Raw genomic sequence first — 14,850 nt, 5'->3', positions numbered from 1 at the left:
TCCATTTGATCCGTGTTTATGCCTTTCAGGTACTGGATATTTAATAATAATAAACGTAAGTAATGTTAAATGTGTGTGATTAGAGAATAGATTTGTGACTTGGGGACAATTTCAGCGTGGAGATGCTTTTCAAAAATGATAGCAATCTGTGTTTTGGTTGTTTGTGCCTTACAGAGAATTTGTAGGGATTCTACTACAGTACTGATCACTTGAGGAAGATAAAATCTTTGAGAAAGACTTGCTGTCTTCAAGAAGATGATTTTAACAGTTTCCTGAGATGAAATCCTTTGAGGCTAGTTTGCCATCAACACATAGCTAAAGATGAGTTAATAAAATCTCAGTAGGGTGAATTATCCAATAAGGTCATGGAAAATGGAAGAGAGACTGTGACATCTGCACACATCATTGGTTTGTTGTGTTGTGCCCCTTTGCCCAGGATGCCAATATGCACAATCTTAATAGGGGTTACTGCCAATAACACCATCGCATCCAGTGACTTTGTTGATTTATAGATAGATGAGTTTTAGGGGTTTAATGCTAGTGAGGATCATCTAGTATAAATCTTTATTTTTCAGCAATGAAAACTAGGGTGCTTCGGTTTTATTTTCAGTAAACACCTATCACACGGTGAAATGACATTAAGTTAGCAAACATATGATAAGAACATTTCTGTATTCATTTTCATAAGACTGTGTTACTTAGCAATCACTACTTGCACATTTCTTCCTTATGGATTTTCTTTTTGAGTTTCTGTTGATTATGAAATTTCTTCAGTGCTGAACAGATTTTGTGTTGATTCATTATGTCATGCAGAAAGACTGTCTTTGTGGTTATAAAATAAGATTTTTAAATCTCATGTTTTGATCTATTATTGGGTGAATCATTTTATTTCACTAAGCTTATTTCATTAAGTATAAAGTGTAAATGTTTATAATTTTCTCATGGTGCTGTTGTTAGCTGAAATGAAGTAAATGTGAAATTAGTTTTATAATCCAAATTGCAATATAAAATGTAAAAGATATTAAAAATATGTAAAAAAAAGGATTTAGTAGTTTTTTTTAATAGGGGAACACAAACAAACAAAAACAACCCCTTTTTTAGAGACCTGTATTCTTTAGTAAATTGTAAAGAGGCACTTACATTGGAAGGCTGTGGATATTACCAAATATTTTCTATAATCAGTACAGATATTTAATGGATGCAAGTTAATATAATAAGGATGTAAAAGGAAGTGTGGATGAGGACTTCAGCTAAGCAGTTAAATGTAATTTAAGTCTTGTTACAACAGGAAGAAAATGTGGTTAACCGGAGGAAAGTCAAATGACTTTGTGGACTAAGTTGTAAATAGTGACATGACACACATTGTGTTGACCCCTGGCATTCTATATAAGTGCAGTCTAGGGCAGATTGGATGACAAGGGGAAAAAATAGAATTTGTTTGATGTTTTTACTATTCTTGACCTCGTTTTTCTCCATCTTTGTCCTCAGTCCCATCATCTGTATAACAAAACTCACAACGCTAATCACAATGTGAGCCAATACTCCAAAAACAGAAGACTCGTATGGCACAACATTTTCTCTATAAACTTTTTAAAATTTAGGAATAGGATATAATGAGGACATGATTTGCTGAGAACATTTTTCCATGGAGAATCAGAGTGTAGTGCCCCATGAATTAATTTTTGGCTTGAGAAGAAGTTTTCTCTTCCAGGCTCTTGTGTGTTTAGGTAATTATGAAGAAATTTCAGGAAAAGTCACATGAGGAACATAGCCTTTCCTGGTAGATCTGAGTTCCCTAGGGTACACAATGAGCTATTTCTTTTCCTGAGGATATTGAACTAGCTCTTGAAACTTATCAACAGGAAACAGGAAACTTTCTGCAATAGCAGGAAGTGTGAGACGTATAAGGGGAGATCTTACTTTGGGGACAGAAGCGATTTTAAAATAGGTAGAAGAGCTAGTAGATTGCCTCAATTTCGGCCTTAATATTTGGAAAGTCAAATACTTTGTAAAGGGATTCTCTCATTTTTAAAGAATATGGAAAACATCATAATCTGATTTAAGGTATATGTAACTTTTTTACAAGTCCATAGGATGTACAGATTTTTAGGATCTAATAATATTATTATTCTATCAATATTACTTTTATAATGTTTTTCTTTTTTACACACTTAACTGTAGTTTAACTGTAGCAAAAAAAAAAAAAAAACTTCTTCACACTGGTAGGACAGAGTTTTCTGTTTCCTTTCCCCTTCCCCCCTCCTTTTTTAAAGATTTTATTTATTTGACAGAGAGAGAGATCACAGGTAGGCAGAGAGGTAGGCAGAGAGAGAGGGAAGCAGGTTCCCTGCTGAGCAGAGAGTCCAATGTGGGGCTCAATCCCAGGACCCCGAGACCAGAGGCCTTAACCCACTGAGCCACCCAGGCCCCCCTTCTCCCCCCCTTTTAAAGCTGTCTTGGATCTCAGTGAAATGGGTCAAAATTTTCCAATTTATTATTGGTGAGACCAAGAACTAAAACTTGTCATCCCCGTGCTAAGGCCCAATGTCTTACCAGTGGCTAGAAAAAGATCTTGATATTTTGGACCAAAAGCAACCTGCAGGAAAAAAAAAAATCTACCACTCATTGCCACAGAGGAGATTTGTAGGAGTTTTATGGCAGCTGCACTGTGGATAAGATTCTGACCTGCAGAGACTACATCACATATTGATGGGATGACATCAATCAAAGGATGTTTGCCTTTTGCTTCATTGTACTTTTTCTTAAAAGAGTTATTAAATGCTTCCTATCCTTTCTCTAAACATAGTCCCATGACAATACTCTGAAGAATCTTGAAGACAAACAGTCTTTACTACTAAAAATTGCTATTGTTTCTCCTTCATTCCAAGTTATTACATTCAGCTGCCAGCTGTCAGCTGTGAAAACCAAACACAAGACTCAACTTATACTGTTTTCCATGCTGTTTTCTTTCTCTAGGTTCAGCAGAAAATTAGAAAAATCCCTTTTACTGAAAGGCCCACTATTTAAACTCTAGGTCAAAGGTAAATTAAAACAAAAATAAAAACACGAAAACATGCCCTTCCCACCCTTAAAGGACCTAATCCTTCAAAGGTCACCTTTTTAAAATAGACTTCTGGGTTCATTTAAATGATTTCCACTATCTCCATGAGTTGGGTTTTATTTTACTTTATTTTAGTGGTGTCCTTTATCAAAAAGAAAGATGAGACTCCAATGTAGTTCAACTACTCCTTGTGAAGAATCAAAAGATTAAATAAAATTATATTGAATTTAACAGGTATTGAATGAGAATTTACCATGTAGTAAGTTATTCTAAGGATGGTAAGTGGTAGAAAAGTAATATAATAATAATTAGTGAATTTTTCTTCTTGTGGATCGTAAGATATTTTCATATCTCCTGTCTCTTGGGAAAAGCTAATCTATGTCCAAGGAGCCTTCAGACCTAAGAGACAGATTGTCTATAACTTCATTTGAGGAGATTCATTAACTTTAAAACAGATATTCTGTCTAGACAGTTGCTGACATTTTACATTTAAGTTTTACCTTCTCAATATTCCTGTAACATGAGCAGGAAAAAGGGTCATTTTTATCTGGTCTACATCTCTAGATGCCTAGAGATGACTGGTGATTTACTCCAGATAATAGAAGTGAGCACTGATAGAGCATCAAACACTAAGAAGGCACTATTAGCTATTAACATATATTCATACATTAATCTTCAAACAATATTTTGAAATAAATTCTATTATTATTTTACAATGAAGAAATTGAGATATAGTTGCAAGTGTTGCAGTGTCACTTCTCAAAAAAAGACATCCAGACGGCCAACAGACACATGCAAAGGTGTTCAACATCACTCATCACCAGGGAAATGCAAACCAAATCACAATGAGATATCACTTCACCCCTGTCAGAATGGCTAAAATAAAAAAAAAAAAAACTCAAGAAACAACAAGCAAGAAACAACAAACATTAGTGAGGATGTGGAGAAAAAAGAACCCTTGCGTGTTGGTGGGAATGCACACTGGCACAGCCACCATGGAAAAGAGTATGGACATTCCTCAGAACCTTTAAAAATGGAAATACCCTGCAATCCAGTAATCACATTACCGGATATTTACCCCCAAAATACAAAAACATTAATTCAAAGTGTTACATGCACCCCTATTTACTACAGCATTATTTACTATAACCAAGATATTGAGACAGCCCAAATGTCCATCAATTATAAATGGATGGAGAGGTGATACACGCCCGCACGCGTATGCACGTGCACACACATACACACACTACGCACTACACATTGGAATATTACTCAGCCATAAAAAAGAATGAAATCCTGCCATTTGCAACGACACAGATGGAACTAAAGAGAATAATGCTGAGTGAAACAAGTCAGAGAAAGACAAATACTATATGATCTAGCTCATATGTGGAATTTCATGAGCAAACAAGCAAAGGAAAAAACAAAAGGAGAAACAAACCGAGAAACACACTTAACTACAGAGAACAAACTGATGGTTACCAGAGGGGAGGTAGGTAAGGGGAATGGGTGAAATGGATGATGGAAATTAAGGAGGGTACTTGTGATGAGCACTGGGGGATGTATGGAATTGTTGAATCATTATATTGTACACCTGAAACTAATATCATGCTGTGTGTTAATTATGCTTGAATTAAAATTAAAAACTAAGAAATAAAGTGCTAGAGTGTTAACCTTGAGAGTCCCAACCTGAGCCCTTTGATTTGTGAGTGGTGAGGGTGGTTAGTGAGAGGGAGGAAGAGAGTTCACAGCTGTCTTTTGCTGGAGATGCACTGGTATTGGCAGCCTGGCTATTCCTTCCACTTATATGAAGAGTTGGTGGTTCACGTGTCCAGTAGAATTCCGCAGTCCTAAAAAGGTATTGTCTTACTAGCAGCAGAGAGCTGCCTGTCTTCCTTCTAATTTGAAAATCCATCTCTCTGTCTGACCATCCTACCAGATGGATAACAGAAAATGTATAGAAAATCTGTCAGGTAGAGATTTTAAAAGACCACATTTTTCACATTTATTTATTTATTTAAAAAGAAAAGAATAACATCCAAAAAATAAGAAGAAGAAGAAGAAGAAGAAGAAGAAGAAGAAGAAGAAGAAGAGAAAAGAAAAGAAAAGAAAAGAAAAGAAAAGAAAAGAAAAGAAAAGAAAGTAAAGAAAAGGAAGAAAAGAAAAAAGAAAAACCAGTCAGCTAGAAATACATTTCCACCCCCCAGTGGCTTATAGGTTTTTGTGTGGAGTTTATAGTCATTCTAGATTAGGGGAAAAAAAGAAAGAAAAAAGGAAAGAAAGAAAGCACAAAGAAATTATTTTTCTTCAGTTTGTTCTCAACCTTTCAGGATTTTGTCCTTTGAAGCTATAAATCGGTTCTATTCTTGGCAATTTAAACAATGTCAATTGAAGTATTGAAGAAAATTGACAAGTGTAAGTATAGAGATAGGTTTTGAGTCCCAGGAAAATGTTATCATAGCCCACATCTAGGTTCACTTCTGCATCTGCTTTATGGAATTTTGTGGCAGGTTTTCCAATGTCCTGTTCAACATAACTATCATAATAGATTTCTCTTGGTACAATTTCTTTCAGATAGAGGATCTTAACACATACTTCTCACAGATAAAATATTTCCAATTGCTGCAGTTAGTGGAAGAAAGGAACTTGTCCTTGAGATATCCACAGAGCTGGTCAGTTGATTGGAGAGTCTGTACTGGCGATCTGGAGAAGCAAGTCAGTGAATCTGACATTAGGTAGGGGGCTTACAGTGTTGTTCTTGTGGGTAATGATGAGAGGTGGGTAGCTTTTTGTTTCGTTTTGTTTTAATATGGTACCCTCCTGTGGCACCCTCCTTCTTCAGTAATAGAGATGTTTTTGCTCAATAAAAATGTTAACATAAAAAAACCCCTCATATTAAAGGAAATAGATCCACAAAAATAGGCTCTAACTTAGGATCTCTTTACTGACTTAATTCTCAAAATACGAAAGCACCTAATTCTGTTCACTAATCTCCCTAGCTCCATCTAAGACTCTTACTAGGGAAAAATAAATAAATAAAAGTAAAAAGCTTAATAAGGAAATGTCTTAATACTTACGACAATTTCTTTCCCTGAGCACTCACTAGCCATTAAATAATACACAGGAAACATCTGTGATAATTATACTGTTCATTCAGATTCTCAGGTTTTGATGGGAATGTGCTAGAGTTTTATGGCAGCATGGCCAAGGAGTAGAAGGACTTGGAAGCCTCAGGTTTGATAGCAATCAAAAGCCTGTGTAATTATCATGCTGACTATGTCTTTTGGAGAAAATCTGAGGTATAAAATAAAATAAAATTTGGAATTCCCTCATGTTTCTTCTTTTTCTGGTACTATTTCTCTCAGACACTTACAGGGAAGGTGAAGGAGGGGAGCCATCTTTCCAAAGCCCCGGTCTGCTGAGTCCATCATGAGGTAGCTCCACCCAGTAATCATAGCCTTTCTTGACATTACTCAGGCTGTCAGTGATAAAGTCCTAGAGGAAACAGACCTAACAGTGAACTGAGGGGAAAACAACAGCAAACTATCATGAAATATAAAGTGTGGCATTTTGCCTAGACAGACAGAAATGGGAACTTGAGAGGTGGAGACCAAGACAGAGGGTTTTAAAAGAAGTGATACCTTTTATAGACTTTTTTTTAATTGCCATCTAATAGGTGTGGTATTAAGGACTATACAGAAAATAGGCATCTGGTATTAAAATAATCTTAACAGAGTCAGAGTTTGGCAGATAATATATGTCAAAACAAGGTGTTATACTGAAACTCATTATCAGGAAAAGTAAAAACATCCTTGACATCATAGACCACATAGATCATTTTTTCCCAGTATATTTCAATATGAGAAATAGTTTAGGATATTCCAGAGGCAAATTAACTATAGGCGTATTTTGTCAGAAAAAAACATTATTGCTCCTCTAAAAAAAAAAAAAAAAAAAGAAAAATTATTGCCTTTTGTCACCAAATTTGCACAGAAAAAATAGTATAAACCTATAATTATTGTAAGTCCAAGTTGCCTTGGTTTACTGCATATCCTTAACTTACCCTTAAAGACTTTTATTTATTTATTTGACAGACAGAGATCACAAGAAGGCAGAGAGGCAGGCAGAGAGAGGGAAGTAGGCTCCCTGCTGAGCAGAGAGCCCGATGACGGGCTTGATCCCAGGACCCTGAGATCATGACCTCAGCCAAAGGCAGAGGCTTAACCCACTGAGCCTTCCAGGTGCCCCCTTAATGTGCCCTTAAATTGTTCTGTAATTATTTTTTTGAAAAATGAACTTTAATTATTGAGTATAGCAAGCATACATTTTTAATAGGGCCAGAAATGTGTAACTGTATTTTCTATTTCTCACACATTTAGGGGTAAAATGATTTCAGGAAAACTCTTTTTGCTTGTTAAGATGTTAGTAAAGTAGACGTAATGTCAATTAAACATTTCGTTTACCAAATGCTTATTCTTATAGACCTCACCATTTCATGACATCACTTCCCTTTCTATACTTCTGCTTTTCTTTTAATAACAAAATTTAATGGTTGTTACCCTTCCCTACAGCGCTGAAAATAACAAATTTGAAACATATACAAAATTATAATATATGTATATCTTAGAGTGGATTAACAAGGAACAAAATGGTTTTCTCCTTTTTCATTAAAAAGGGACATACAACTAATATATACATTAAAAAGGGACTTACAACTAATATATTTCCCTTAATCTGGATAATTTCCTGTATGTTTGTTTGTCCAATTAAAGGAAAACAAACCTCGGTAATTCCTACTTTGTCTCTTTTAAACCCTTATAATATATATTAAATATAGTTTTGTTACAGAATATTAAGAAATTATGTCTAATTAGAATCAGCCCTTTCTTTTAATGTGTATCAGGGTATTTTCAGAATGATATGAAACCATAAGAGGGTGCTTACCATTTCTTCTTTGCTGTCTATTTGTAGAAGATTAGAACCCTCCTTCAAACAGTCCTCTTTACTGGTGTGCCAAAATTTCCAGTTTTCAAAGACACGGTAACAACTTCCTCCATTCTGAATCCAGTTGTCTGGACAAGGGTTGCAGTTATGGGCTTTGAATAGAAACATTTTACTTTATTAAAGTTATTATAAAAATATTAATAGTGCATCTCCTCAAAGGAAACCTTTGTCTCACCCCCAGTGAAGGTGAACATTGTAACCAAATGGGTCAGATAAGTTGGTCCTTACCATGGGAAGATTTATATATTTCCAACTGCAATAGGTCTGTAAGAATTAGTTTAAGATAAAATTAATTTCAGAATATCTTATCCCAAATGGCTTCTCTTCTATACAATTGAGCTGATTATTCTATTTTTTATAAATCTTTCCCCTCTTTAAGCTTATGTTATGTATAGTCTTCATTATTTCTTATTGTTTCATGTCTGTTACTCTTACTGGCCCAATTTAGTTGGAATATATACTGGACCACTAGGCAAGCTGATAATAAGTTTCAAGTTGATGTGTAAATTCTGAGAGTTAAACATGAAAATGTTTCCTATAGAAAGGACAGGACAAACAGTGTACTTTCAGGACTGATTTGAAAATATGTGGGTGAGGAAAATTGAAGAAAATCATAAGTGACCAATAAACTCTTTCAGGACTTGGATGTAACTTAGAAGTAAGCCATATTGTTTAATCAGTTTTATGAAAGCTGTCTTAAGAAAGAAGGTATTCACAAAAGAATTGTGCTCAAGACTATAAAAGGGGGACTAAAAAGCAAGAACTTGACCAAGTGTTTCTTGCACAGAGGGAAAGACACTGAAATTTCCAGAACTCTAGTTTCGACAGAAAGGCCTTCTACTTAAGGTCACAAATAGTTTTTTTTATCAGTGTCCAGGGCCCAACAGTTGAGTTATTTAAAGCTTCTCAATATCTTTTGTTTGTAATCTATGCTAATCAATGTCTTGACTAGTGTTACAGCAAGACTGGTGTTGACAAAAGCAGCTGAAATTTTGGAGGACATATTAGATTTATAGTTCCCCAAAATGGTTATTACCATTGTCTTAAGGTTAATGGCTCAGAGGGAGGGGTAACTCATGCTTGCCAAAGCCTGTTATATTTAAAAACACTGTTAGGCACCCAGTGATTCTGTAAACATTTATTTGACTAAATTTCAGCCAGGAGGTGGTGTTTTGAGCTCTCTTATTGGTGATAATTTATATGATATCCACTATAGGGATAATTAATGTCAATTAAGTAACCACAGAATACATGACAAACTATACCACACATAGAAATAAGGCTGCTTTAGGTTTAAGATTCTAGTAAGAGGTGTAAAAGATAAAAACTGAAGTAACTTTATAGAATTTTTAAAAACAGTTGAACCCTGCATTGTTATAATGTTACGGTAAATACTCTGATTTTTAAAAAATGATTTTTCTTCTCAAAGAGATATCTAAATTTGAATCTAAAGTAGTGTTTAAACTAAGCATATTGAAGAATTTAGAACTATAATTAAAAATATACTTAAAACTTTGAGTGATTGGATAAAACATAAAATGCTGCTTTAAAAAAAAAAAAATCCAGGGATGCCTGGGTGGCTCAGTCTTTAAGCATCTGCCTTTGGCTCTGGTCATGATCCCCAGAGTCCTAGAATCAAGCCACCTGCTTGTGTTCCCTCTCTCATTCCCTCTCTCGCTGTCTCTATTAACTAAATAAGTAAAATCTTTAAAAAAAAATCAATCTGCTAATCCTAACATTCCCCTTTGAAATTTGTATGATTCTAAATCTGCATTTCTTGAGACCTCAGTATTTTTCACATACTAATGAAATATATAAATATATATTTAAAAAAATTGAACTGGAGTGTGGATCAAAATTACGTCCCTCCTAATTTTAAAATCCTGTCTGCAATTTTACAGACAATGAAATGTGTGTCACTGTTTCTTTTGAGGAATTGGTGCCTGCATTTGTATCTGCACAGCGAAAGCTGATTTTATATCAATTACCTGAACTGAAAGACTTTTGCCTCAAGGTTTGGCAACATTTCATCTGAAGGTTATGGTTTCTCTTCCATTGTGTGAAGTTCGACAGTTCTCTATCCTGATGGATGAGTTTTTCTTGCTGCTTCATTGCAATAGTGGACACCTGGAACACTTCAAATGATAAATGACAATAATTCTCAATTAAAAATACTGACAAATTAGAACAAAGTAATTCTTCTATATAGACTAAGGACAACTACAAATTATTATTTTTGTGACTTCAATTTGCATTAAGGTTTTGTTTAAAATTTACAATGTTCAAGCATCAAAACTTTGGGATGTCTGGGTGGTTCCATCAGTTAAGCCTCTACCTTCAGCTCAAGTTTTGATCCTGGGGACCTGGGATCTAGCCCCTGCCAGGGGGCCTGCTTCTCCTTTTCCCTCTGTCCCTCTTCCCTGCTTGTGCTCTCTCTCAAATAAAAAAATAAAATCTTAAATTTTTTTAATTTAAAAAAAAGAATAAAAATCTTCAAAGGATACAGAGCAAAAAACCCTCTTGCCTTCCAGATGCACCCAACTCCTCTCCCCCAGCACAGTCAATTTACCCATTTCTTTTTAATTCTTCCACACATATTCTGAATTTTTCAAGTGAATGAATATAAAATGCTCCCTCTTTATAGAAACAGTAATGATCTATGTATACGGTTTTTCACATTTTCATATTTCATATTTTACCACTTAAAATATATTTTAGACATAATTCCATCTCACTGTATAAAGAGCTTTTCTCGATCTTTCATTCTAACTTTAGCAGATTCAATTGACTTATGTTAGTCATTCCCTACTGACTTTTTTTTTTTTTAAGATTTTATTTATTTGACAGAGATCACAAGTAGGCAGAGAGGCAGGCGGAGGGGAGGGGGGAAGCTGGCTCCCCACTGAGCAGAGAGCCCGACGTGTGTCTCTATCCCAGGACCCTGAGACCATGACCCAAGCCAAAGACAGAGGCATAACCCACTGAGCCGCCCAGGTGCCCCCCTACTGACTTTTAGATTACTTATAATCCTTAGGTGTTCCAAAAATAAATAGTATAATAAAGAACCTTAGTCACACATACTTTCAGACATATGTAAGTATATTTTTAAGAAAAGTTGCTAGGTCAAAGTTTATTTACATTTAAATTGTATTAGATATTTCCAAATTACCCTCCACATAAGTTGTTGCAAATGTTATTTCAATATTATTTGAATTTGCATTTCCCTTTTTATGCTTGGTGTTGAAACTTTTTCTCATACATAGAAATGTTAGTTGCATTTCCTTTTCTATAAACTGTATAATTATATGTAATTACATAATTTTTTCATTGAGTTTTTAGTCTTTTTGTTATTGTCTTATACAATAAAGATATTGTGCTGTGAGAATTCGTTGGAGCAGGACTGGGATCAGTCTGCATAGTGTTTCTAAGTTCCTGCCTGTTAGTTTTCTAAAGTTCCTGCCTGGCATTGACCTCTGGACAAGGTGTGAGGTATACTGATGAATAGCGTAGCTTTATAATCATCAGTCTGAGGACTTTTTGGTCAGATGATACTAGCTTGTCAGCATTGTTTGCTGATGCCGCGTGACTGATGGTTTGCCCCTGGTTACAATGAGGTCCTGAGCAGGCTCTGCTCTCTAAGCTGGATACCTGGAAGAAATATGCTTGTGTGGGGACACCTGGGTGGGTCAGTAGGTTCAGCATCTGCCTTGGGCTCTGGTCACAATCCCAGCATCCTGGAATCAAGTCCCACATTGGGCTCCTTGCTCAGCAGGGGGCCTGACTCTCCCTCTGCCTGCCTGCCATTCCCCTCTGCTTATGCTCTCTCTCTCTCTGATAAATAAACATGTAAATAAAATCTTAAAAAAAAAAAAAAGAAGAAGAAGAAGAAAGAAAGAAAGAAAGAAATATGCTGATGTGGTCAGCATAATATAAAAACTACCAAGCAAGACTCCATGTTGGGCTCTCTGCTACCAGAGTGTTTAGTGCACATACACATCAGTGGTTCCTGACTCGAGAGAAATTGTGTCCTGAGAAAATAGTTACAGAGGGAGGACAAAGTACTTCTCTGTACCTGGACTCTCCAGACTATACCCTTACTTTAATGTGGTTCTTAAACTGCATCTTTTTCTTGTAATAAACTATAAATTTGTAAGCATTGTCATTTCAGGTTCTGGGAATCTTCTTTAGCAACCAATCTTTAGTTTAACTGATGTGTTAGTGCACTTACATTTAATGGGTAAGAATAGCTAATGCATGATGTAAGCCATGAGTTTCCCAGTGTGTCTTTTGACTTTGTTTGTGGTAGTTTACCCTACATACATCAGATGATTTTTGGGTCATTTTGAGCAAAAATCTTACACCTGAGATTATACTTTTTACAAATATATTTCACTTTCATATTTTGATGTAGCTGGAATTTATTTTGTTGGAATTTATGAGGTATTGCTTCCAAGTTTTTCCCCCAGATGGCGACATTGTGGTCTTAAATCATATACTGAATAACCCCTTTCTCATTCTCTTTTAATTGCCATCTTTAGCTTACTCTAATTTTCAATAAACTAGTTTGATATATTTCTATTGTTTTCATGATATTCAATCCACCTGCTTATCTATTCCTAGGTCAGTAACACATAGTCTTCATTATTTTAGACATAATTTATTTCAATATTTGGTAAGGCCAGGCCTCCCATTTTCATATTATTTTTATAGTTTTTAGAGTTCTTTCCTTATAAGTCTAACAAGGTTTTTAAGTCAGTTCTTTTTTTAAATATTTTTTAAAAATTAATTTATTTGACAGAGAGAGAGTACAGGTAGGGAGAGAGGGAGAAGCAGGCTCCCCACTGAGCAGGGAGCCCGATGGAGGGCTCTATCCCAGGACCCCAGGGTCATTACCTGAGTGGAAGGCAGATACTTAACCAACTGAATCATCCAAATGCCCCAAGTCGGTTCTTTTCATTTATTTATTTATTTATTTTTAAAGATTTTATTTATTTATTTGACAGACAGAGATCACAAGTAGGCAGACAGGCAGGCAGAGAGAGGAAGGGAAGCAGGCTCCCCGCCGAGCCCCACATCATGGGGCTCAATGCAGGGCTTGATCCCAGGACCCTGGGATCATGATTTGAGCTGAAGGCAGAGGCTTTAACCCCGTGAGCAACCCAGGCACCTCCAAGTCAGTTCTTCTTAAAAATCATTTTATACAGTATTTATTCATATTCTATTAAATATTTTTCTTAATATGGATATTGATTTTCTTTGAACATATAACAATGTTTTCAATCAATTTTAGAAAATATTCATCCAGTCAATCTTTTTTTTTTCATATAAATATCTTGCTTTTTTTTCCTTTTTAATTTAATTATTTTTATTAACATATAATGTATTATTTGCCCCAGATGTACAGGTGTGTGAATCATCAGGCCTACACATTTCATAGCACTTACCATAGCACATACCCTCCCCAATGTCCATAACCCAACTCATCCAGTAAGCCTTAAAGTAATACTAATTTTTTCTAACTCTATCTTCTACTTTGAGGTCTACTATTATACTAATCTTTTCAATATGCTCTAGGACTCTCTCCCTCTTTTCTATATTTTGCTCAGGAGCTATGGACAATGGATGGTTATGTCTTATCCACTTGTGGATGGTTCAAGTAATTCCAGCTGCTAGTGGCTTGGGTTATGCTCCTTCTTAGCAAAAGGTTGGATGTAACCAGAGTGGGGAGTAAGAGATCGATATTATTTATTTTATTCTATTTATAATCTGGCATGTTTGGAGATTTCCTTTTAGGAATTTGAAGTATTATTCACCATAAAATTTTGAATTTTGATGATTTTCTAGATCAGCTATATTCTTGAGCTTGTTGTTTTGTTTATTACTATCTGAAAAGGTTGTACTACATAAAACTGTAATAAAACTGGAGAAAGGGAAATGATACTTCTCTTTAGTTTCCCCTTATATGGGAAGCAATGTACCTTTACTGGTATTGGGCTTGTAATAAATTTGTAACAAGTGAGGAATATAGATTAAACAATATATTTACTTAGGGGATTGTAAGACAAATGTTTTTAAAACCCCCCAAATAAAAGCTCTTATTATATGATGTTATATGATACATCTAATTGTTGGATTAAGAAAATGAAATAGAGGGGCACCTGGGTGGCTCAGTGGGTTAAAGCCTCTGCCTTTGGCTCAGGTCATAATCTCAGGGTCCTGGGTCCAGCCACACATCAGCTCTCTGCTCAGCAAGGGGCCTGCTTCCCCCTCTCCCTCTGCCTGCCTCTCTGCCTCCTTTGATCTCTCTGTCAAATAAATAAATAAACCTTAAAAAAAAAGAAAGAAAACAAAAACGACTAGTAAAAATCTGATTTTATAGAAATTATTTTTCACTATAGATTTTTTAAAATAGAAGGTAATTAGTATAGGTCATATGGTAGAAAAAAACCCAAAATAGTGGAAAGCAAGAAATTAGTTCTTACATTTAAAACTACCATTCAAATAACAGTTGTTAACTTTAGTTTATATCTATTGAAACTTTTTTCCATATTTGTATGTAAAAAAAATCTATTTTACATACAATTTTTATAAAACTATATTTTTCCATAATTGACTTTTTAATCTGCTTATTTCATGGTAAAATATTGCATAACCATATCTCCATGTTAGTAACAATAGTTCTAGAAGACTTCTTTAAATTACTGCGGTGTATTCTTTTATATCAATGCAGCATCATTGATTTTTATCAGTTATTTTATTGTCAGATATCTATGGATACACATTTC

At 35.1% G+C, this 14,850-nt stretch overlaps 1 protein-coding gene across 5 annotated transcripts in view; it reads right to left on the bottom strand.

The window, feature by feature from the left end:
- Positions 1–5,167: 5,167 nt before the first annotated feature.
- CLEC1B (C-type lectin domain family 1 member B) overlaps positions 5,168–14,850 on the bottom strand; it is a 28,664-nt gene continuing 18,981 nt past the window's right edge. For all 5 annotated transcript variants that reach the window (XM_032347242.1, XM_032347244.1, XM_032347243.1 and 2 more), the window contains 4 exons: positions 10,054–10,200; positions 8,006–8,157; positions 6,435–6,556; positions 5,168–5,764 (listed from right to left, as the gene is read on the bottom strand). In XM_032347242.1, coding sequence (XP_032203133.1) covers positions 5,632–5,764; positions 6,435–6,556; positions 8,006–8,157; positions 10,054–10,200 — 554 coding nt within the window. In that variant the 3' untranslated portion in view covers positions 5,168–5,631. The remainder of the gene's footprint in view (positions 5,765–6,434; positions 6,557–8,005; positions 8,158–10,053; positions 10,201–14,850) is intronic.

This window comes from Mustela erminea, chromosome 6 (assembly GCF_009829155.1).
Source record: "Mustela erminea isolate mMusErm1 chromosome 6, mMusErm1.Pri, whole genome shotgun sequence".
Taxonomy (NCBI): domain Eukaryota; kingdom Metazoa; phylum Chordata; class Mammalia; order Carnivora; family Mustelidae; genus Mustela; species Mustela erminea.
The sequence above is the reverse complement of the archived record's forward strand: the minus strand, read 5'-3'. Positions and strand labels throughout refer to the sequence as shown.